The sequence below is a fragment of the Neomonachus schauinslandi genome, chromosome 9 (genome assembly GCF_002201575.2).
Source record: "Neomonachus schauinslandi chromosome 9, ASM220157v2, whole genome shotgun sequence".
NCBI lineage: Eukaryota > Metazoa > Chordata > Mammalia > Carnivora > Phocidae > Neomonachus > Neomonachus schauinslandi.
This window is the reverse complement of record NC_058411.1, coordinates 72,168,429-72,191,414: the sequence shown is the minus strand read 5'-3', so window position 1 is coordinate 72,191,414 and position 22,986 is coordinate 72,168,429. Positions and strand designations below refer to the sequence as shown.

The 22,986-nt window shown below is 39.6% G+C and overlaps 1 protein-coding gene, 1 non-coding gene and 1 gene segment (V, D, J or C); 1 reads left to right on the top strand and 2 right to left on the bottom strand.

Moving 5' to 3' along the window:
* Window positions 1-5,435: 5,435 nt before the first annotated feature.
* On the bottom strand, window positions 5,436-6,093 carry LOC123325715. The segment is given in 2 exon segments: window positions 5,436-5,770; window positions 5,892-6,093. Coding segments are annotated over 2 exon segments (537 nt in total).
* Window positions 6,094-12,400: 6,307 nt separating this feature from the next.
* LOC123325789 lies at window positions 12,401-12,507 on the top strand. The gene has a single exon (XR_006540643.1). It is a non-coding gene; the product is annotated as a U6 spliceosomal RNA (small nuclear RNA).
* Window positions 12,508-14,900: 2,393 nt separating this feature from the next.
* On the bottom strand, window positions 14,901-21,942 carry LOC123325714. Its single transcript, XM_044918279.1, has 5 exons — window positions 21,891-21,942; window positions 21,615-21,729; window positions 16,403-16,484; window positions 15,358-15,484; window positions 14,901-15,235 (listed from the first exon to the last, which is right to left on the bottom strand). The coding sequence occupies exons 1-5, from the start codon at window positions 21,940-21,942 to the stop codon at window positions 14,901-14,903; spliced, it is 711 nt and encodes a 236-aa protein (XP_044774214.1).
* Between the last annotated feature and the right edge of the window lie 1,044 nt (window positions 21,943-22,986).

Here is a 22,986-nt window from a genome sequence, read left to right as displayed (position 1 = left end):
GAAAGAAAGAAAGAAAGAAAGAAAGAAAGAAAGAAAGAAAGAAAGAAGGAAGAAAGGAAGAAGGAAGAAAGGAAGAAAGGAAGGAAGGAAGGAAAGAAAACAGGGAGCCCTTGGACACTGTTGGTGGGAATATAAATTGGTACAGTCACTATGGAAAACAGTATGGAAGTCCCACAAAAAATTAAAAATAGAACTACCATACAATCCAGCAGTCCCACTTCTGGGTATAAATCCAAAACAAATGAAATCAGAAACTCAAAAAGATATCTGTGCTCCCACATTCATTGCAGCATTATTCACAATAGCCAAGGTATGGAGAACAACATACATGTCCACCAATAGTTGAAATCCTGCCATTTGTGACAACATGGATGCACCTAAAGGACACATAGTAAATGAAATAAGCAAAACACAGAAAGACAAATATTGCATGAATCAAATTGTATGAGGAATCTTAAAAAGTTAAACTCACAGAAGCAGAGAGTAGAATGATGGTGTTAAGGTGGCTTGGGTGTGGGGGAAAATGGGGAGATGTATGTCAAAGGATGCAAAGTTCCAGTCATGCCAGATGAGTAAGTTCTGAAGATCTAATATACAAGATGGTGACTATAGTTAATAGTATTGCATACTTGAAATTTGCTAAGAGAGTAGGTTGTAAGCATTTTCACCACACACACACCCATACACACACAAAATAGTAAATATGTGAGGTAGTGGATATGTTAATTAGCTTTGTTGTGGTAATCATTTCATAATGTATACATATATCAAAACATTATGTGGTATACCCTAAATGTAGACAATTTTTATTTGGCAATTTTACATCAATAAAGCTGGAAAAATTTTTAAACAAAAGAGAGGATGCATATAAAGTGCCTACAGTGGGGAATAGTTTGGATTTAGCCCTCAACTAAAATATAAACTCCTTAGGATATCTGTTCTATTCTCTACTATACCCTCAGTTTGTGGAAATGGGCACATAACAAAGTTTTACTGAATGAATTAATGATAATTTTTTGCTCTAATACTGATAGTGGTATTTTTTTTTTACTCATTTGTAATTCAACAACTTTTTTGTAGGCCTACTGTTTGTCAGGTATGCTTGTATGTGTTGAGAATAAGCAAAGTCTCTGCACTCATGGAATTACAATCTAGTAAGGGTAAGGGCAGACTATTTGAGCACAGACACTGGTAAGTGGTAAGTTTAGAAGCTTTTGAAAATTCTCTTCTTATTGCTTCTATTTTCTCAGTGAATAGTTGAGGGTGTAGATACATGAGGCTTCATTGCAAGTTTGAGATAAGGTACACAGAGTGGCTGAATGCAAAAGATGGAAAGAGATATATACCATGCAAACACTTATCAAGAGAAACCTGGCGTACTGTATGCATAGAAAACAAACTAGGCTTTAGGAATAGAATTATTGGAGGTAAAGAAGGTGCCATGGTTAATTTTATGTGTCTACTTGACTAGGTCATGGTACCCAGATATTTGGTCAAACATCAGTTTAGAAGTCACTGTGAAGGTTTTTTTCATTTTTGTTTTGTTTTGAGAGACAGAGGCAGAGGAAGAGGGAGAAAGAGAATCCCAAGCAGGCTCCACATCACACGGGGCTCCATCCTATGACCCTGAGATCATGACCAGAGCTGAAAGCAAGAGTCGTATGCTTAACCGACTAAGCCACCGAGGCGCCCCTGTGAAGATATTTTTTAGATGAGATTAACGTTTAAGTCAATAGAGTAAGGCAGATTACTCTCTATAACGTGAGTGGGCCTCATCCCATCAGTTGAAGATCTTAAGAGAAAAATATGGAGGTCCTGGAGGTAGAAGGAATTCTGCCTCCAGACTGCCTTTGGACACAAGCTGCAACACCAGCTCTTCCCTGGGTCTCCGGCCTGCCCACCTGCCCTATAGAATTTGGACTTGCCAGTCTCCACAATCACATGAGCCAATTCCTAAAATCAACATCTCTCTGTGCCTGTCTCTCTCTTTACACACACAGACATACACACAGACAGACACACACCCTGCTGATCTTATTGATTCTGTATCTCTGGAGAACCCTGACTAATATGGAGAGTATTTTTAGAAATTAATGAAGAGGGGCGCCTGGGTGGCTCAGATGGTTAAGCGTCTGCCTTCGGCTCAGGTCATGATCCCAGGGTTCTGGGATCGAGTCCCACATCGGGCTCCCTGCTCCTTGGGAGCCTGCTTCTCTCTCTCTCTCTCTCTGTCTCTCATGAATAAATAAATAAAATCTTTAAAAAAAAAAAAAAAGAAATTAATGAAGAAATTTCATATTAAAAAAAAATCAGTCTTAAATTTGATTACACCTAAATAATACAGATGGTTTGTTTGTGTTGTGTACTTTTGTGAACATCTGTTGGATTTCACAATAAAAGGGTTTTTTAACTATTGATGGTGAAGATATTGTAGCCCCAAGTAATGGTTGATCCCTCAGAGACACTCACTTCAGGGAAGAACTAAAACACAGAATCAGCCCAGCAAACTCAGGAGGGAGAAGGATGAGGGAAGAGAGGAGAGGATAGAGGGAGAAAGAATCTCAGACAACAAAACAGTCCATACCCATTCTGCTTAAAATAAGGGTACTATGTTTGAAATAGAGTCCATTTTGAACAGCACTCTCAAGAGAGGCCATGATAGTTACTACAATGGATTTTCATAAACTTCATCGAGAAGCATATGCAGTAATGGAAGAAAAGTCAGGAAATTTCCTGCAAAACAATGACAGGATCCGAAACACTGAGGCAGCAGCAGATTTCAAGGCATTTCAAGTAGCTGGGACTCTTCTGAACTCCAAACCCAAGTCTTGGTTATTTAATTCCTCCTCTTGAAGAAGAACACAAAAGATACAAAGTTGCACTTATTCTTCAAACTTAGCTGTCCACTTCCCATTCTTGGATGAATCATTTGCGAACATGGCATCAGCTATTTGGGTCTTCTCAATCCAAAACAACTGACAGAGTCAGAAAAACAGGCAGATTTTTCACATGGCTTGAAATGACCTCTCACTACACATCTTGGTCAGGTCATGGGCTGGGTTTACCTCTCCTTCCTTCTCTAATGGAATTTCTTCCGTTCACATCATTTTCTCTGCATTAAATTCTAGAATGGGATCCAGGCTGAGTGGACATATATATTCTTTACATACCCAGTAAGCTATTAAATATTAAAGTATAAATTTTGGATGAAAAGACAGTGGCTAGGTTGAAAACCTTAATAAGGAAAAATATTAAAGTGAGAAAAAAACCCAAAGAGAATATTTAAAATCAATGAAGAATAATTAGTCATTCAAGAATGGATATTGAGCCTGATTAGTTGCTTCAAAATAAGCAAACAAAATCAAGGAAAACAGAAAGCCTTGAACCTCAAGCTCACTTCTTACATGGATACACATCCAAATGAAGGATTTAAAGATAAAAATAATTTGGGAGAAACTAAAGAAAATATGAGATAAAAGTTTACCATTTTAGAGTGCTATGGATTGTTAAACAGGACACACGACTCAGAATCAATAAAAAAGAATTCGTTAAATTTACTATATAATATTTTTTAAAATTCTGGGTGGCAAGAAAACTCCAGAAACTCAAAAGGATGATAATAAACATTTTAAAAAGGCACATATATATGACAGACATATTACAATTTTCTAAACACAGACAATGTTCCTCAAAATCTGTATAGTTAAAAGACAGTAACATAGTAGGAAATGGGCAGATATATGTGCAGACAATTTATAGAGAAAACATGTAAACAGCTTTTAAATATATGAAATGAAGTTCCATCACATTTATAATTAAAGAAACTATTAATAATAAGGGAAGCCTAACTGACAAGCAAAAGTCAAAAACCTCAGTAATCCACAAGGTGTGGGGAAATAGGTTTTCTGCCCAGTCACCTCTATTAACAGTACATATTATTCTTTTCCTGAATAATATTTTATTTTCCCTGAAGTGAAAATTAATGATTATATTTTTCTGTTTTAATTGTTTTGGCTTTCTCACTTTTTTAAAAAAGATTTTACTTATTTATTTGAGAGAGACAAAGCAGGCATGCCCAAGTGCAGGAGCACGAGCAGGGGGGAGGGGCAGACGGAGAGGGAGAAGCAGACTCCCCACTGAGCAGGGAACCCCATGCCTGGCTCCATCCCAGGACCCTGAGATCATGATCTGAGCCAAAGGCAGATGCTCACCAACTGAGCCACCTAGGTGCTCCTTGGCTTTCGGACTTTTTGATGTGATGCTCCTCAGTTCATAATGACTACCTTCCATTCTTCTGCAGGGTTTGCAAAGTGATCACTGCTTCTTATATAGGCTCTATAAAGAACATGGGGGTGTCCGTAACTTATGTATTTTCTCTTCAGTCCTCTTATGATCTTCCAAATGTCCCCAAAATACACACACACACACACACACACACACTACTTACCATATTATTAAAATGTAATTGGTGCCTCTTTTTCCTAACCCTTACCAGAGGGTACAGCACACACTGAGATGCTTCTCTCCTAAGTACTCCTCGGTTTCTTCTTTATTTGGTCTGCTGAGCAAGTTTGCATTGTTCCATATACAGCTCACCCTCCAAAATTTTTCTAACATCACTGTCCACTGTCACTTTTTTTCTGTTCTCTTTGTAGGTTTATGGCCTTTATAATTTCTTTACCATCTTTTTAACAGGGCTTCAGGGGATATAGAAAGGAATATGTATGGCGCAGCTTTCCTCGGCACTGCGAAACCACCTCACTCGAAGCCTAGTTATTAGAAGGCTAATGCCAAGAATAAAAGGAGGGGCACAGTGGGTGATTTAGATATGAGCCAATTCCTCCATTCTGTCTCTACCCCCACCCCTTGGTGTTGAATATCAGCCTAAGTCTGTTACCTGATTTACTAGAAAAGAAAGCAGGGCAGAGGTCCCTGGCCTCTCTTTTCCTAGCTCAGGTTCATGTGTTCACCCTCCTTTTTTCCCTCCCTTCTTTTTCTAATAAACCCTGGTTTGGGGCTGAAGCTCTCCCATCACCTCTCCTGCCATACTCTGTCAGGAAGACACTGGGCAGAGGCCACCTCCTCAGGCACACCGTGTGTCTCTAAACGTGTCATAGACACAGCAATACCCACCAGGGTGCCCGGAACAACATGTGGGGCTGGACGTTCACTGCAAGGATGAGCAAGTGACCACTTCACTGTTATGTGGTTTTATCTTGAAATTGCTTACACCTTGGCTGAGGAACTCTTGGCATCAAACTGTTCTCAATGTCACTAAGGAACAGCTGGGGTTGGGGGATGTTACTTCTGGTTCCTATGCTCTGATCATTTGTATGATTTTGTATCAAGCAGACACTGAGGGACAAACAACCACAGACTGTGCTGGAACCAGAGTGGATCAGGCAGAGACGCTCGCATCCAGGCCCCTGCTCTGCTCAGAGTTTGTGCTCAGCTCCCCCTGCAGTCCCCGTCACTGTGTCACTCATGACACAGTAGTAAACAGCTGAATCTGACGCTTGCACTGAGCCTTTCTCCAGGTGGAAGGATTTGGATTTGCTGTCGGGGGTGGCTTCAAAACCTTTGTTGTGTTTCGTCTCCTTGTCCCTCGAGGCTTTCAGGAGGAGCTCTGGACCTTCTCCTGGATACTGGACATACCAGAAAAGAGTGGGATACCCTATTGTTGAATAGGTACAGTTTATAGTCAGGGAATCCTCTTCTGAGAGGGTCACTGGGCCTTCCATCTGGGTCACTGAGTCTCCATGGGTTTGTCCTGAGGAAAAAGAAAAGAGACCTTGTCACCTTGGGCATAATGCTCTTGGATAAAATTATAGTTAAAGGTTTTGCTGACACAACGCAAGAAAGAATCCAAATTTTAAGAGGCATTTACTTACCAAGCATTAAGAGTACCACAGTCACGAAGCCTGGAGAACACTTCATCTCTGGAGTGTCACCTAAATAATGTTCTTCAATCTTACCATGAAGAAACGTTGGAGTGACAGAGAAATGATCAGTGCAAGCCCACATTTCACACAGGAAATGTGATTGTGGTAGGAAGCTGCACCCCCTGGTGGACAGGGACTGAAATGGGTGCATGTCGGCCAGAGACCTCCCAAAGTCAGCCATCTGTGTCATCCCTGACTTCATGAGGCACATGTCAGTCATCAGGGTGGCCCCATGGAAGTCTGAACAACAGCAGTCCTCACCTCTCAGGCCTATTTGTTCTTAAGACACTACCTGATATGGAAGTTCTTTAACATAGCATCCCAGGGCATTTCTGTAGCTGGGAGGATAGCAATCTTCACAAGTATTTTACTATATTACTTTATATTCTCATGTATCCATTGTGGGCCAGCCTATAAACCACTAACTGCCAGAAAAGGAGTAGGGGTTGAATATGCAAAAAGTAATAGGAAGTCAGGTCATTGCTGAGTGAATCTTAAAAACTGACAGTTTTTAAGCACTCACTAAATATTTGTTAAATTTAACAAAAATAATGGACAAATGGGCTTTACTTGAAATACAGTATTTATGTGGTCCTAAAATCATATCAATCATAAGGAATGCTACCTTTTTAATACAGTTTTTCAGAAGAAAAGTCACAGTATTTTATAGTCAAATATTTTAAGAGTCAACTATTCCTAAATTTCAGAATCATTAAAAAGTGAAAAATAAGAATTCTAGACAGAAGAAACATCATACATGAAGTTGTCAGATCCCTATGGAATGATCTGAGATTCTTATGTTCTCACTGTTTTATTAACTTCAACATAAAGTGACTAGTGTATGTGAATCAGGCAGCAAATACTAATGCTATACTCTTAACAGATTTTAGCCTCAAGGATGCCTTCCATTACCATGCCTCTGTCACATTTTGTTGCCAAGATTTAATTTAAAAAAAGTATTTCCCCACAAGGTAAGAAATCAGGATTATCAGGGTAAAGTTCTGGAGAGGGACACATCTTCTGTAAATCCCCATAACAGTTATCTCTAGACACATAGATGGAAGCTTAGCTCAGGCGGTTTCCTGGAGGCTACTCTCCAGAGATTCAGATCAAGGAGTTCATGAGTCCAGAGCCAATATGGGAAAGGTTTTCCAGATGCAGAGTGAAGTAAGAAACACAGGCTTAGAAACACTTTAGATTCATGTATCCCTTCCTTTCCCCTTCACCTTCTAAATCACATTGTCAGAGCCTGCCACAGAACTGTGCTAGAAAGGAATTTGGGACAAGATCCTACAAACCTATACTCAGATATGCAGGGAGAATCCCAAAGAGGTTGGGATGATGCTGGTTGAAAATAAACAGGGGGCAACTGGGTGACTCAGTCAGTTGAGCTTCAGGCTCTTGGTTTCGACTGGGGTCATGATCTCCGGGTCTTGGGATAGGAGTCACCAGAAGTCTGCTCAAGATTCTCTCCCTCCCCGTCTTCCTCCCTCTCTGCCCCTCCCCCCACCCATGCTTGCACTCTCTCTCTCTCCCTCTCTAAAATAAATAAATGAAATCTTTTTTAAAAAAATAAACAGTATAGCACATGGATGCAGAAAGACATTATAACTTTAAGAAAAAGCATAGTTTCAGGCCAATGAAAGCCTACAGGAGAAATATTTTGCTTTTTGGGTCACACAAGAAGCCTTGGACAACATTGACGGAAAATACTGCATAGTGAATTTGGATATTTAATGGCTTTTATTAATGTGTAATTTACATAACAATAAACTGCACCAAATTAAATAATTCTGTATGATTTGACTCATGTATATACTTGTCAAACCATCACCACAATCTAGATAATGAACATATGCATCACCCCAAATGTTCCTTCATGTCTCTTTGTAATCCTTCTCACAACTCTCTCCTGCCCCATTTCCAGGAAACACTTTGGTCATGAATTAGTCTACATATTTCATAATTTTGTATAAATTTTATACAGATTGCACTCTTTTGTCTGGCCTCTTCTCAACATAATTATTTTGAAATTCTTCATTGGTCATAATTATCAAGACAGTTTCTTTCTGTTGCTGTGTAGTAGTATCCTGTCACATGCATATAAAACAATTTGTCTATTCATCTGTTGATGACCATATCAATTGGTCCACACAGGGCTGTTAAAAATAAAGCTGCTGTGAACACTTGTGTTTAAGATATTCTATAGTCACGGGGGCGCCTGGGTGGCTCAGTTGGTTGAGCGACTGCCTTCGGCTCAGGTCATGATCCTGGAGTCCCTGGATCAAGTCCCGCATCGGGCTCCCTGCTCAGCGGGGAGTCTGCTTCTCCCTCTAACCCTCCCCCCTCTCATGTACTCTCTCTCTCTCATTCTCGCTCTCTCAAATAAATAAATTTTTTAAAAAAGATATTCTATAGTCACGGGGCGCCTGGGTGGCTCAGTCATTGGGCATCTGCCTTCGGCTCAGGTCATGATCCTGGAGTCCCTGGATCAAGTCCCGCATCGGGCTCCCTGCTCAGTGGGGAGCCTGCTTCTCCCTCTCCCACTGCCCCTGCTTGCATTCCCTCTCTCGCTGTGTCTCTCTCTGTCAAATAAATAAATAAAACCTTTAAAATATATATATATATATTCTATAGTCATATGCTTTCATTTCTCTTGGGTCCATATCTGGGAGTAGAATGGTTGGATCATATGGTAGGTGTACATTTGATTTTGTTAAACCAATTTGTTCTAGTAGCTGTTTTTATAGATTCCCTAACATTTTCTGCTCAATTATGCTGCTGTTAATAAAGATAAGTTCACTTCTTCCTTTCCAAACTGTATGGCTTTTATTTCTTCCATGTGCCTTATTGCATTGGCTAGAACCTCTACTTCAATATTAAATACAAGTGGTAAGAGCCAAAAGTCTTCCCTCATTTCTGAAACCAAGGAGAAAGCATTTCAGCTTTCACCATCAACTAGGACATTTGATGTAGGTCTTTTGTTAGCCCTTTTTTAAGTTGAGGAAATTCCCTTCAATTCTATCTAATTTGCTGGAAGTTTTAATCAGGAATGAACTTGGATTTTGTCAAATGCTTTCTCTGTACCTATTGAGATACCCTCCTAAACTGTTCATCTCCTACTTGTCAATCTCTTTGGATATATTATTGATAAATTGTCACAACAAAATAAATACTAAAGAAGACATCACTTCCCATTTTACAAATAATGAAACAAAGCTCAAAAGTATCCAGAAAGTTCATGGCAGAGCTAATAGTTTAGAAAACAAAGCTGGATGATAGTAAAAGCCTGTTCCCTGTTTTTGCCAATATAGATTGTTGTCAGAGAAAGATTGAGAGAGAGACTAGGCAGTAATAAAATGACTTCTTCCCAAGCCTTTGAAATATTTTAAGACAATCTTTTATAGGTTCTTTATTTATGCAAATGCAACCAATAAAAAAGAATTAAATAATTGCAGGGTTGGCTCTTTTACCAAAAGAGGAAAGAAAACATATTATAATGGATGCCCAAACTGCTCTTCAGGAGCTGACCATTGGGTAGTGGCTTCACCTTCCATTCAGAGCAATTATTAGACACTTTTTTAAAGCAATGCACTGTAGCAAGAGTGAAAAACTCTCCTAGGGTTCTGTGATGCACCGATATATTGGAGCTCCATCCATGACTAGTGATCACTCTCTTTCTCTGTTCCTTGAAACTTGCTTGTGATAATGCAGTCCAGAACATAGTTATTCCAATTACCTACTATAAACATTTCCCCCAAATTTTGAAATAGAATGGCCTTATGATCCAGAAATTCAACATCAGGAATCTACTCAAAAATTGAAAGATTTTGGCTATATCCCTATAATATTGAGGTGATTGTAGATTCCTATTTCCACCAAGTGGTGGAAGAAATCCAAAAGTCCATCAAGAGATATAGATAAACAAAATGTGCTATGTACGTACACTGGAATATTATCCAACCTTAAAAAGAAAAGAAATGTGGGCATGCGGTGGAACATGGATGAACCCTGAGGACATTATGTCAAATGAAATGTCACAAAATGACCAATACTGCATAATTCCACCTCTATGAGGTATCTAAAGTAGTCAAACTCATGGAAAGAGAAAGCAGAATGGTAGTTCCCAAAGACTGGAGGGATGGAATAATGGAGAGTTATTGTTTAATGAGTATAAATACTCAGTTTTTCAAGGTGAAAAGAATTTTAGAAATGGATGGTGGTGCTGGTTGAACAACAGTGTAAATGTATTTAATACCGCTGATCTGTGCAATCAAAAAAAATTTTAAATGGTAAAAGTGTATGATAAAATGGTAAAAGCTTGTAATTAAAAACATTTCAAGAGATTCTTAAGATTTCTTCTCTACATATCTGTCTTCCTAACAAATATAAGAGGGTGTTACAATACAAGACCAATTATCAACCATCCATTATCATTCAAATTTTAAGGCACTGAGCAAATGGAGTTGAGGTGGAAGGAGGAAAATGGAGAGAATGAGGATTTTGGAGTATGGAACATTTTTTAAAAGATTTTATTTGTTTATTTATTTATTTGAGAGAGAGAGAGAGAGAGCATGAGTAGGGGGAGGGGCAGAGGACACAAGGAGAAGCAGACTCCCCGCTGACCTGGGAGCCCGAACTGGGGCTAGATCCCAGGACCCTGGGATCCTGACCTGAGCCAAAGGCAGACACTTAACCAACTGAGCCACCCAGGTGCCCCTGGAGTGTGGAACATTGATCAAACAGGAGAGCTTGGAAGTGTGCAAACTAAACCATATGTTTGCAAAAAATACTTTTGAAGGAGTGTTGAAATCAAGAGCAGGAACAGACAAAGGGGAAAATTCATACTCTGCTCTTTCATTGTGTCCCCCTAAGAACCCCTAATGATGATCGTTTGTTAATGAGACTGGTGGGAAGCAGGTAAGCCTTCTGTATGCAGACTGAGCACACCTATGCTAGAGGTGTTAATAAGATGGAATGAACACTAATATGAACTTGTCACAGAGCAGGACCCTTAAAAATTAAATGCAAGTACAACGACTCACAGTAAGCAAACCTAATTAAATTAAATCATTACATGGTATAAAATGGCATGATATAAAACAAAAACACAAAAAGCACAGAGGCATTTCACAACTTTCCTTAGTCTAACAATGCCTGTAACATAATATATGCTCAATAAATATTTACTGAACAAATTGATCTGAAAATCCAACTATTCACACACATTATTACTGATTTTTAAGTCAAATGTTTCTAAATTTCCTTAGCCAATTCTTCTGGCTAAATCTAATTGCAAAATGGCAATTTGTTTACTGTGGCTATTCTAGTCTTCAATAAGCAATTTCAACACAAATTTATAGGGATAAGGATGTTTTTGATGCATGATAACTTTTATCCAGCGAGATATTTTCTTAGAGTAGTTTTTCCCTTTAAGCCTATACCTGTTCCACTTCTTGTCTGGGATGGCAATCCCCCGCCTTGGGCCCTACAGCAGGGAGATGCATCAAGAAGAGCCCTGGGGTTTGGGTACACCCCCCTCCATCACGCATTTTACTGTAGACTCCCTCAGAGCACAGAAATACACCACAGAGTCCTCCAGCTCTGAATCAAAGGTGACAAGTTGGATGGGTTTTCTTGTCTTCGGGAAATCCAATGAGTAGCAACCTTCTGTAGCATTTTGCTGGCTGTAAGAATCTTGATGAATAAGGAATATCATCATTCCACTACTGGGCTGCTTGTACCACAATAGACTATGATTTGGGTCACTGGTGTTATATATGTGCATTCCAGAGTGACAGCACCCTTCTCCTGCACCAACTTTGCTGGTTGGGCTTGAGTTACCTTCTGACAATTATGGATCCTAAAGGAAAAAAACATGGAATCAGGGGTTTCAGAGTAAGTGATGTGGCACAAGGAAATTCTGTATTACATGCTACAATCCCTCCTTCCCATAAGACCCACAGGAGACTGCCTATCTCCCTTGTTTTAGGTCATAGACCAGGCACATTCCCACTGGGACTCTCCCTACCTAGCCACATGGAAGCCATGACCACCTTCAGGAGCCTGGAGAGCAACAGGTTTGAGTTCTCCCACTAGATGGAAAATGTCTTCTTCTTCAATTTCAGGGCTTGGCACCATGAGGGGAGTCTGACAGGGTGAGGGAAGGACTGCTGAGTATGTGTTGCTGTGGCCCAAGAACAGGAAACAGGGCTTTCCTGGTGTAGCAAATGTGTGGGTCATGTCACACTTCTCTATGAAAGAGCTGAGATTCCCACTACCCAAAATTCTTTTGCATTAAGCCACTTTAATTGAGAACCTTACATCTGAAAATAAATATGAGTAAAATTTATATTGAAATGCGGATTTGAGGATTGATGGTTTAACTAACTGTGATGTTCATTCATTATATCTGTGATAAAGTGGGTGGGTGGCACTTAACGAAAATATGACAGATAGGGCTCACTTTGGGAGCACATTTACTAAAACTAGAACGGTACGGAGAAAATCAACATGGCCCATGTGCAAGAATGACATGCAAATTCATGAAGCATTCCATAATCTTTAAATACCACATGTAATGAATTATGGAAACAACATAAGATGTAAGAATCATGAAAAAAGAATGTAAGAATCATGTATGCCTGCCCTATGTGATTTCACCCAAGGTAGAGATAAATCACTTTATGATAAGAAGACGAAGTGTTTAGACTAATCACTGTAGCTCTTTCAATGTACCTATTGTTACGCCAGTGTTTCTCCTCACTGTCAATGTCTGTTCAGATGCCTATCTTGGGGCCAAAAGCAGAAAATCTAATCACTCTTTGCTAAAGAGTGTAGACTGAAGACCTCAGACAATAGATCCTGTCACCGATCCGTTTCCACAGCTCAGCTCAGTTCTGTTCAGAAAGGCCAGAATAGATGCCAGAGTTTGGTCATTAAGTTATCAATCCTTTGAATTTATACTTTTCCTCTTACCTCAGCTGAACCACAGTAAGCTTCCATGCTTCGTACGCTCAGTTCTGAGGACCCGAGGTAACCACTCAGTCTTCTTACACTCCTTCTCTCCCCCCAGTACCCTCAACACACACACACACACACGCACACTCATGCACACTCATGCACACACACGCAGATACCAACGTGGGCAACGCCATCTTCCTCAATTATCCAAAAGTATGTGGTGCTGTTTTCCCGGACCCTTTCCGGAGGGCACGGCACACACTGAGGTGCTTCTACAATAGGTCCGGGTTTCTCCTTGCCTAGTCTTTCATGCAAGTTTGCCCCTATCCATATACAGCTCATTTTCTAAAATTGGTTGGTGTCACTGTCTGCTTTTTTCATGTTTCTGTTTGTGCCTATGGCTTTCTGCCCTCTGGGATGTCTTTACTGAATTTTTTAAAGAGTATTAGAGAGGCACCTGGGTGGCTCAGTCAGTTAAGTTTCTGAGTTCAGCTCAGGTCATGGCCTCAGGGTCCTGAGATTGAGCCCTGCCTCCTACTCCTTGCTCAGCAGGGAGTCTGCTTCTCCCTCTCCATCTGCCCCTCCCCCTGCTTGGGTTCATGCACTCTCTCTCAAATAAATAAATAAATAAATAAATAAATAAATAAATAAATAAATAAATAAAATCCTTTTAAAAAAGAGTATTACAGAAATCAAGAGATAAACGTGTATTATTAATCTACCATGTGTGGGGGTTTTTTTTAGACATTTTATTTTTAAGTAATCTTTACACCCAACATGGCCTCGAACTTAAAACCTCGAGATCCAGAGTCCCAACTCTACCCACAGAGCCAGCCAGGCACCCCAAATCTACCATGTTTATCCAAATGTCTGAGAAAACTCTTATTATATATCCCTCAAATTGTTTAAAGTATATTTTCACATGCATTTATATTTACACAGGTTGGAAAATAAAAATTACATTTTAAAACAATTTAAAAAATCACTTTAAACTAAAAATATATAAATAAGATAATAGGGAATGTATTAATATTCTGATCATAGCTCATTCATAAAATCTGCAGATAAGGAGATGATAATTAAAGAAGATTGCAACAATTTTGACAAAGTCTTGCACTGCAACAGACATTGCTTTTCTATTATTCTTTACACAACTTCACTGACTCCCATACATTCTCCAGTTCCATGATTTGTGGCTCTCTGTGAGAGGTTGTAAAACAGGAGTTAGAAAAATCTACAGGATTTCCCTCCCAGTGTCCCCTATCGATCTATATTGTGAGGAAACATCAGTGCAAGAGCATTTTCTCTCACTGTATTTCCTGGGCACGGAGAACAATCTCATCTGAGTTCCTACTGTCAGAAAGCCAACTGATCTATTTAACTGGCCAGGACATGAGCCACTTCCTCCATTCTGTTTCTGCCACCCCTTCATGTTGAATATCAGCCTGAGTCGCCACCTGATTCACTAGAAAAGAAAGCAGGGCAGAGGTCACTGTCCTCTCTTTTCCTTGTTCGGGTTCATGTATTCCTCCTCCTTTCTTCCCTTCCCTTCTTTCTCTACTAAACCCTGGTTTGGGGCTGAAGCTCTCCCATCACCTCTCCTGCCATACTCTGTCAGGAAGACACGGGGCATCACCACCTTCTCAGGCACACTGTGTGTCTCTAAAGATGTCATAAGACACAGCAACACCCACCAGGGGTCCCTGAACAACTTGTGGGGCTGGACATTCACTGCAAGGATGAGCAAGAGACCACTTCATTGTCATGTGATTTTATCTTGAAATTACTTATGCCCTGGCTGAGGAACTCTTGGCATCAAACTGTTCTCAGTGTCATTAAGGAACAGCTGGGGTTGGGGGATGTTACTTCTGGTTCTTATGCTCTTCGTTTGTATGATTTTGTATCAAGCAGACACTGAGGGACAAACAACCACAGACTGTGCTGGAACCAGAGTGGATCAGGCAGAGATGCTCAGCATCCAAGCCCCTGCTCTGCTCAGAGTTTGTGCTCAGCTCCCCCTGCAGTCCCCATCACTGTGTCACTCATGACACAGTAGTAAATAGCTGAATCTGACGCTTGCACTGAGCCTTTCTCCAGGTGGAAGGATTTGGATTTGCTGTTGAGGGTGGCTTCAAATCCTTTCTTGCTTGCCTTCTCCTTGTCCCTCAGGGCTTTCAGGAGGAGCTCTGGACCTTCTCCCGGATACTGGACATACCAGAAAAGAGTGGGATACCCAGTTGTTGAATAGGTACAGTTTATAGTCAGGAAAGCCTCTTCTGAGAGGGTCATTTGGCCCTCTGTCTGAGTCACTGAGTCTCCATGGGTTTGTCCTGAGGAAAAAGAAAAGAGACCTGCGTCACTTTGGGCATAAAGCTCTTGGATAAAATGATAGTCAAAGGTTTTGCAGACATAACGCAAGAATGAATCCAAATTTTAAGAGGCATTTACTTACCAAGCATTAAGAGTACCACAGTCACGAAGCCTGGAGAACACTTCATCTCTGGAGCATCACCTAAATAACGTTCTTCATTCTTACCATGAAGAAACATTGGAGTGACAGAGAAATGATCAGTGGAAGCCTACATTTCACACAGGAAATGTGATCGTGGTAAGAAGCTGCACCCCCTGGTGGACGGGGACTGAAATGGGTGCATATCGGCCAGAGTCCTTAAACACTGAAAAAGACAATACCAGACTGGTCATGCAATTACAACTCCAGACCCCTTTATAAAATCCAAACCTTGGAGAAGCAACATCAATTCAAGTTGCTGAATTAATGAAAATCTCATATATATGTCATTTTACAAAAAAATCATGTGGTCAGTGTCGGTCAATATGTTTTTAATGTTGGTCACAACTTTCAAATACTATAAAGACAATGAGGTTTCTTAACTTTCTAACTTTTCTTAACCCTTTCATGTATCTCCTGTATCCTCTTAGAAATGCACAGCAAATACATGAATTTTTTTTGTATTCATGTAATTAAAAATTTTTGTCAGAAAGACAAAGTCTCACAGCAAAAAAGACAACGTAGGAACTAAGAAAAAATGCTTGAGCAGGTCATCTGAATATACATTTCCAACTAAGAGCCTTATGTAACCACTTCTTTAAAAACATAAAACAGAACCATGGAAAAGTTCAATAATCCCATCTTGGTTACAGAAAATTTGGCACAAATTTTGTAAAGAATCACTAGGAATGATTGATTTGATGATCCACTAGAACAAGATATATCAAAGCCAAGACAGCTGCCTGGTGCAGCCAAATGATCTCTACTGAGCACTTGCTACAATCCTCCAGAGACAACGCATCACACTGAGAATATACTGGATGCAACATTAAAGAAACACCAGTGGGGAGACTTTTCTAGGATGGCAGACAATGGGGCTATTCATGCCTTTCTGGAAGTCAACAAAATCCCATGAAGTTGGAAAGGTGAAATGTGCTCTGAAATACTGTCCTAAGGAAACATTTGAGTATCTCCAAAGGGATCTTACACAATTGCATTCCTTACATGAGCTATGAGTACGGATGGGTAATAGTATTTTATTTTCTACATGGATGGAACCACTCTCTTGCCTGAAAATCACAGCAGTCACAAGAGTCAAATATCAACTGGATTTTGTGTTTACTGCCTATTCCATTTCAATTACTCTCTAGATAGCAGAAGAAATTTCTCTGGGACAGTTAGGTAAGGTCAGGCCTCACACAGAAACTTCACTTCTCCTATCACACCCCAATCCTGTGGAAAAGTGGAAACAACAAATGGAATATTAAAACTGAAATGAATATTATAGCAGTTATCCTTGAACTACTGTGGCCTGGTACAGCCTTAGCCTTTGTGGTCCTGCACCCTTCCCTTACAAAGTCCTAGGCTGAACTGTTCACTGTGGCCCACATAACTCAGATGTCCCAACCCATACGTATTCCAACCTTCACAAACTGAACTAGATAAGTGAACCCTTGACACTCTTTCTTTCATCCCAGGTACAGGCTGCTCTGTGGCCATTCATTTAATCACCATTACATGACCAAAATCTTTGGTGCTCTGAACAAAGTCTCAGAAAAAGATTGCCATTGAGATGCATGAAATGACCTTATATATACAATTTATTACCAGTTTGGCAGATAAAGTACAAAAATGGACCCTTGGCTACATGTTTATCAACTAGTATGACATTATGCATATTTCACTGACAAGAATTGAAAAAGTTACTCATATTAGAGGTCTTAAACTGAGGTTCTCCAGAAAATCAACAGAAGGAGACAGTCCACAGGTGAGTGCATATGGAAGATCCTTGACATAAACATGTAATTGCATGAAGCAGACAGATGCACCAAGGTCATTAGAAGAGAATTCTCCTAGATGTTTGGAGCCACCAATTTTAATACTTTGCATTCTTTTGTGGTTCTTTTTATTCATTTTAGAGGTATTTTTCCATTTTAATGGTAAAGTATTACATACTTCTGATTATCTTGACTTTGTTCTCTTACTAATAAAATAACTTGCATGCATATAGCTTTTATTTGAGACAATACCCACTCTAGCGCTATAGTTCAGCTCTGCACAGACTTTGCTAGTGTAACAAAGATTAAAAATTACTGCAGGGGCACCTGGGTGGTGCAGTTGGTTAAGCATTGGATTCTTGGTTTCAGCACAGGTCTTGATCTCAGGATCGTGAGATTGAGCCCTGTGCTTGGCTCTGTGCTCAGCGGGCAGCCGGCTTGAGATTCTGTCTCCCTCTTCTTGTGCTCTTCCCCCTTGAGCTCTCTCTAAAATAAATCAATTAATTAAAAAAAAGAATCACTGGATGTGTTATTTCATATGATCTCCTGGAAAAAAGAAGTAATAACCATACCCTAATTGGTACTGCTAGAGTGAATCTTCATAAATTAAATTACCCCTAAAATGTGAAAAAGTATCTACTGATAAAAATTTAGGATGGAGTTCATTCAACTAAACTTGTGTACAGAACGTGACTTATCTTAATTAGATGAGTTTACCCAAACTTCAACACAATCTCTGTATCATCAATGGCCAAATATATTTTGTAGAACTATAAGTCAAGTCTGTAAGGGAATTCAAAACTTGAAATGATGAATTATTCCTATGAAAATAACTTCAAAGTTCAAAACCTCAGAGGTAGGAAACACTGAGAGTGGAGAGAGAGGTGAAGTCATGTGTGTGCCCTGTGGCATGTGCTTCCACCCACCAAGACACATGGTTCTCAAAAGCTTATGGATTGTATGCTCCCATCAATATGACATTTTTAAAACACAAAAATAAGAATAGACCAATGTTTGCAAGGAGTGGGGAATAGGGAAGCATGTAATGGCAAAAGAATAGCACAAGGGAGTTTTGGAGAGCAAAGAAACTATTCTGTATAGTGATTGTATGATGGTTACATGATCTATACAAAGTATTAAATTTTAGAATTCACAGAAACGTACACCAAAAATAGTGAATTTTCTATATAATTATTTTAAAATAAAAAATTTAGGGGGACCTGGATTGCTCAGTTGGCTAAGGTTCTGCCTAGAGGTCGGATCATAATCTTGGGGTCCCAGGATCTAGCTCTGCATCTGGCTCCCGGCTCAGGCAGGAGTCTGCTTCTCCCTCTCCCATTGCCCCTCCTTCCTGCACAAGCCCTCTGTCTCTCTCTCTCTCTCAAATAAATAAATAAAATCTTAAAAAAAAACTCAATTGGGGTATTATAAATAAATAAATAAGTAATTTCAACACTGACGTCAAAATGGCAAAATAGGAATTTTCTACCATGTCCACCTCCCCCTCCCAAAAAAACCCCCACTGATTTTCACAGTCATACACTAAACCAAAGAGAGTGCCTATGAAGAAGTCGAGCAGGGAAGACACAGCACATCATGGAACAAAACAAATCTGAGATTGGATAGATTGAGGAGGGCATGAAGAACAAATTCACTTTACCCTCCTCACCCATGCCCATGTGGCACAACTCCGAGCCAAGAGAAACCTTCCAGCCTTGATTTCTCCATGGAGGGAAGTGAGAACACGTGAGTGAACACATAGCCCTCCAGCTCTGGAGGATGCTGCCAAAGAGAACCTTCTTTCTAGCCCCATCCAGGATACTGAGGTGTACTGCTCACTGTGGGGTGGGGTGCTCCTAGCAGAACAGCACCCAGGGCTCTTGGAGCGCAGTAAACCAACATGGACCCTACAAACCATGGCACAGCCTCCATTAGGAATCTGCCCATGAGCCACTGGAGATGGCCTGCATGCAGACCCTCACAAATGGTCCATGGGCACACACAACACTCAGTTCCTCATCCATACATCACCCAACCTATGGCCTGCCACCAGCATACAAAGGGTGTTAACAAGAGAGAGCTTCTGTAAGCAGCTAGTGAGCATGTGCTGAAAGCAGCCCCACTCTGCCAGATTGGGAGAAATCGCACATAGGCAATCAGCACCATCCTAGAGAAAGCAAACAAAAGGGAGACTCTCAGCACCCAGTCTGGCTTCACAGGATCAAGAGAAGGCCTTAAAGTTTGTACCACATTGTCGCAGGAAGTAGGAAACAAATAGCCAACCCTGCTGAAGGTTGAAAGCCTGAATGTGTCTGGATCTGAGCTATGTACTCACTGCACACTCTGGCTAAAACACTTGTTTTCTTCCACTGCATCAGTTCTCACCAAAATATGATCAAGCATATAGAAATTGCCCGTTCTCTCTCACTTCTAATTGATTTAAGAAGAAATAAACTAATAATAGAGAAGCATGCTTCTTTCTGACTCCATCATCAGGCCTGGAGGAAATGGACCAATCAAGAGTCATCTTCCTTCTACGATACAGGAGCTGGTGGTACAAGGAAGGAAAGAATTGCCCATTGACATGTTGGGCTACGGTTCTAACCTCCTTTGGTCAGATGTGATAAACTGAATTTAATCTGAGGACTTCCCCGGTAAGAGAAAGCCAGTTACCTAATACCCAGCAATCATAACTCAGCTGAGAGGAAGCACTGTCACCCTACCAATTGCCAATTATATCCATCATTAGTTATGAAGACTTGGAGGGACCTTGAAAGGAGCCTATCCTTGAGTAGGAGCGGAAGAATGAAGGAATTAAATATTTACTCAATTTGTTTCATTCCATTGATTTCTCTGCAGCACTAGAGAAATAACTTTTTTTAAAAAAAGAAGGTTGTAGTTAGTAATGTTTAATTCAGTCAAACGTGAACACATGGCAGGGAGGTTGGTAGCACATCATCTCTACATTAGCCATTAGTCTAAATGCCTTCGTGCAATCTACTAATAATAGTAAGGTGGTTGATACATGCATATAAAATTTTCCCATATAGCTCAGAAGGAAGGTTTTCATTATAATAGTGATAAAAAATTACAAGTCCAAGAATAAATTGAATTATCTTCAAACAACTGAGCATTATTAAGAAAGAGACACATAAAAGTGGAAAGAAACAGTATGTTGCAAAGCAATCAAATAATCAGATATACAGAATAAGGACATTTCTTTTCACAAATCAATTTATAAATTTAATTCAATCAGAAAGCTTAAATTAAAATTATGAATAAGTAACAGAATTCTCCTTCCTTCTTTCTTTAACATCTACTGATAATTAATTATGTGAAAAAGTTTGTGCTACTTACTGAAAATATAGCAGTGAATGAAATGCAAAATTCTGTCTCCTAAATTCTATTAGTGGGTAATTGTGAACAGAGACTTACAAAATTTTGTAAACGAGAATAGATTTCTGAGTTTTATCTGAAGCTCACATTGTCAAATCACTCCCTATCTTAATTTCTCTCAAACACACAAATAGTATGTACCATCCCTGGGCTCTAAAGGAAAACCTGTGACACAATTTCTGAACAAGAAAGTGATCAAAGCACATAGAAATTTTGGGCATTCAACTTTTGCCCCAAATAGAGAGGAATAAAATTAATATGAAACCATAATTAATGAAAATACCTCACAGAGCTATTTTAAAACACATGTTAAATGAAAACTTAAAAAATAAAATTAAAAAAAGCAGATCTTTGAGGGAAAGAATTGATGAAGTGGGGAATGCTCAAATCAAAATCCATAAAGTGAAAAAATCATGAATGTAATTCTAATAAGTATTTGTAGAGACTAAAGGAATAGTAGCAATATTATCTGATTACAGAGTTACCACTTTCATATTTCTACTTTCCATATTTCTATATTTTGCATGTGATGTTTTAGAATCAGAAAAATCATAAATGCTACCTTTGAAACACAATATAAAGTGCCCATCCTACCTGAATTTCAAAATAAAACATTACTAACTCCATTCAAGAATCCATTAAAAAAACATGCATCCAACAAAATGTTCTAAACCTGTCTGGGTCATCTCCATCTTAATAGTTTTATTATATGCTTTTAATGTCTAATACATTAGCTTCCACCTACAGACAAACAGCACAAAAGCTATCCTTGAAGGTGTTTGTCAAAGGACAGGGGGCTGCCCCAGTTGCAGGTTTGAGTGCAGGCAGCAGGTGCCTGGGAAGCAATGTGTGCTTGCTGCACAGAAGTACACAGCTGAGTCTTCGGGTTGGGTGTCTGCGATGTGCAGGGAGAGATGTTTGGCCGTCCTATTCAAAAAAACAGTGAGTCTTTGGTCTTCTTTGGTGGCCATGCTTGAACGAATGTATATAAGGAGCTGGGGACCTTTTCCAAACTCTTGCTTATACCAAGGGAAGTAGTCTGAGGCACTGTCTGAATAACTGCAGTTGATAACAGAGCTGCTTCCCTGCTGGACACTCAGGGTAGAAGGATGCTGCTCCACCTTCTCTCCTTGGCTGCACCCTGTGCAGAAAGAAAAGGTCAGAGAAAGGAGAAGAGTTTCCAGGTTATTGTGCTTCAGAATTCTTTTTTTCTACACTAACTGAAGGAAACCTGAGTGAAGCCAGTCTTGACTTCTGAAGAATATCCACTAATACACTGTTTCCCATAAACCCTCAACTCACAGTTCAGCTGCAGCCACGAGAATATGATTAAAGCTCCCGTGGATGTCTTCATGGTTCCTCCCAATTAAGATCAGCTTCAGAATTGCAGCCTCCATCCAGCTCAGCTGCTTCTCTTGTCAGGCCGTCCCTTCTTTCCTCTAACAGAGTACTTTCCCACATTGTCTACCAGCCAATAAGAAAAAGACCCTGCTTCTGCCGTAGCCAATCAGATGCACTAAAATGAACCCTCCACGTGTTCTGCATCAGCACAGGTGCACTGCCATCTTGTGGTCACATCTCTACTGAACTCACTGGGGAAATGCTCTTCTCTTAGCCTGTGTCTCTGAGGGACTCAGGTGAATCAAGGCAGCAACAGTCAGCAAATTATATCTTAGATCAGAGTGAGGTGTAAAGTGAGAATGTGGAGATCAAGAGTTATACCTCTGTGCACTACTGAGTCACTGTTAATAAGTCGGAAAGACAAAAATATACATAATTATAATACAGTCGAAGAGTAGGACCATAAGAGGAGTGGAAACTAAAAACTATCTGATCCAAGAGGAGGGAGAAATACATATACGTTAGGTCCTTGGACAAAATCTTACGAAAAGGTAGTCATACTCTCCTTTCCCCTTTTTGGTCTCAAGGATAGAAGAGAAAAGCCTTTATAATGGCTTTTATGATTTTTACTACTTTTAATAATAGGAGGAACTTGTGTATATATGAATTATTAAAAGTAATAAAACATTACCTACAGACTAAAATTTTGACTACCATTCCCAATTCTGACCCTTAGATCATTTATTACCCTAATACCTTCTTCATCTTGACCATTTGGAGTTGATTTTCCAGATGTTTTACTAGATTTGAATCACCCAAAAATATATAGTATTTTATTTATACTTTATTATAATACAAATATACGCTCTGAGTATACCTTTCTGTAACTTTATAATCTCAATTGTAAATCCTGTAGGTCTTATTATATTAACCCATATACATCCTTCTGTTCCATTATATTCCATATTGTGGGTATACTTCCATTTATACATCTTTTTCTTTATTGATTAAAGGTTAAGATTATTTTTTAATCGCTGAAATATTCCACTACAATAAA

Coding starts and splice junctions, on each gene's coding strand:
- LOC123325714 (XM_044918279.1), bottom strand. CDS start 21,942: ATGAAGACATCCACGGGAGCTTTAATCATATTCTCGTGGCTGCAGCTG. Junction 16,485..21,614: donor GCCTCAGACTACTTCCCTTG/GTATAAGCAAGA, acceptor TGTGATTTTCAG/GCAAGAGAGTGGTTCCATCC. Junction 15,236..15,357: donor TGTGGTACTCTTAATGCTTG/GTAAGTAAATGC, acceptor CTTTTTCCTCAG/GACAAACCCATGGAGACTCA.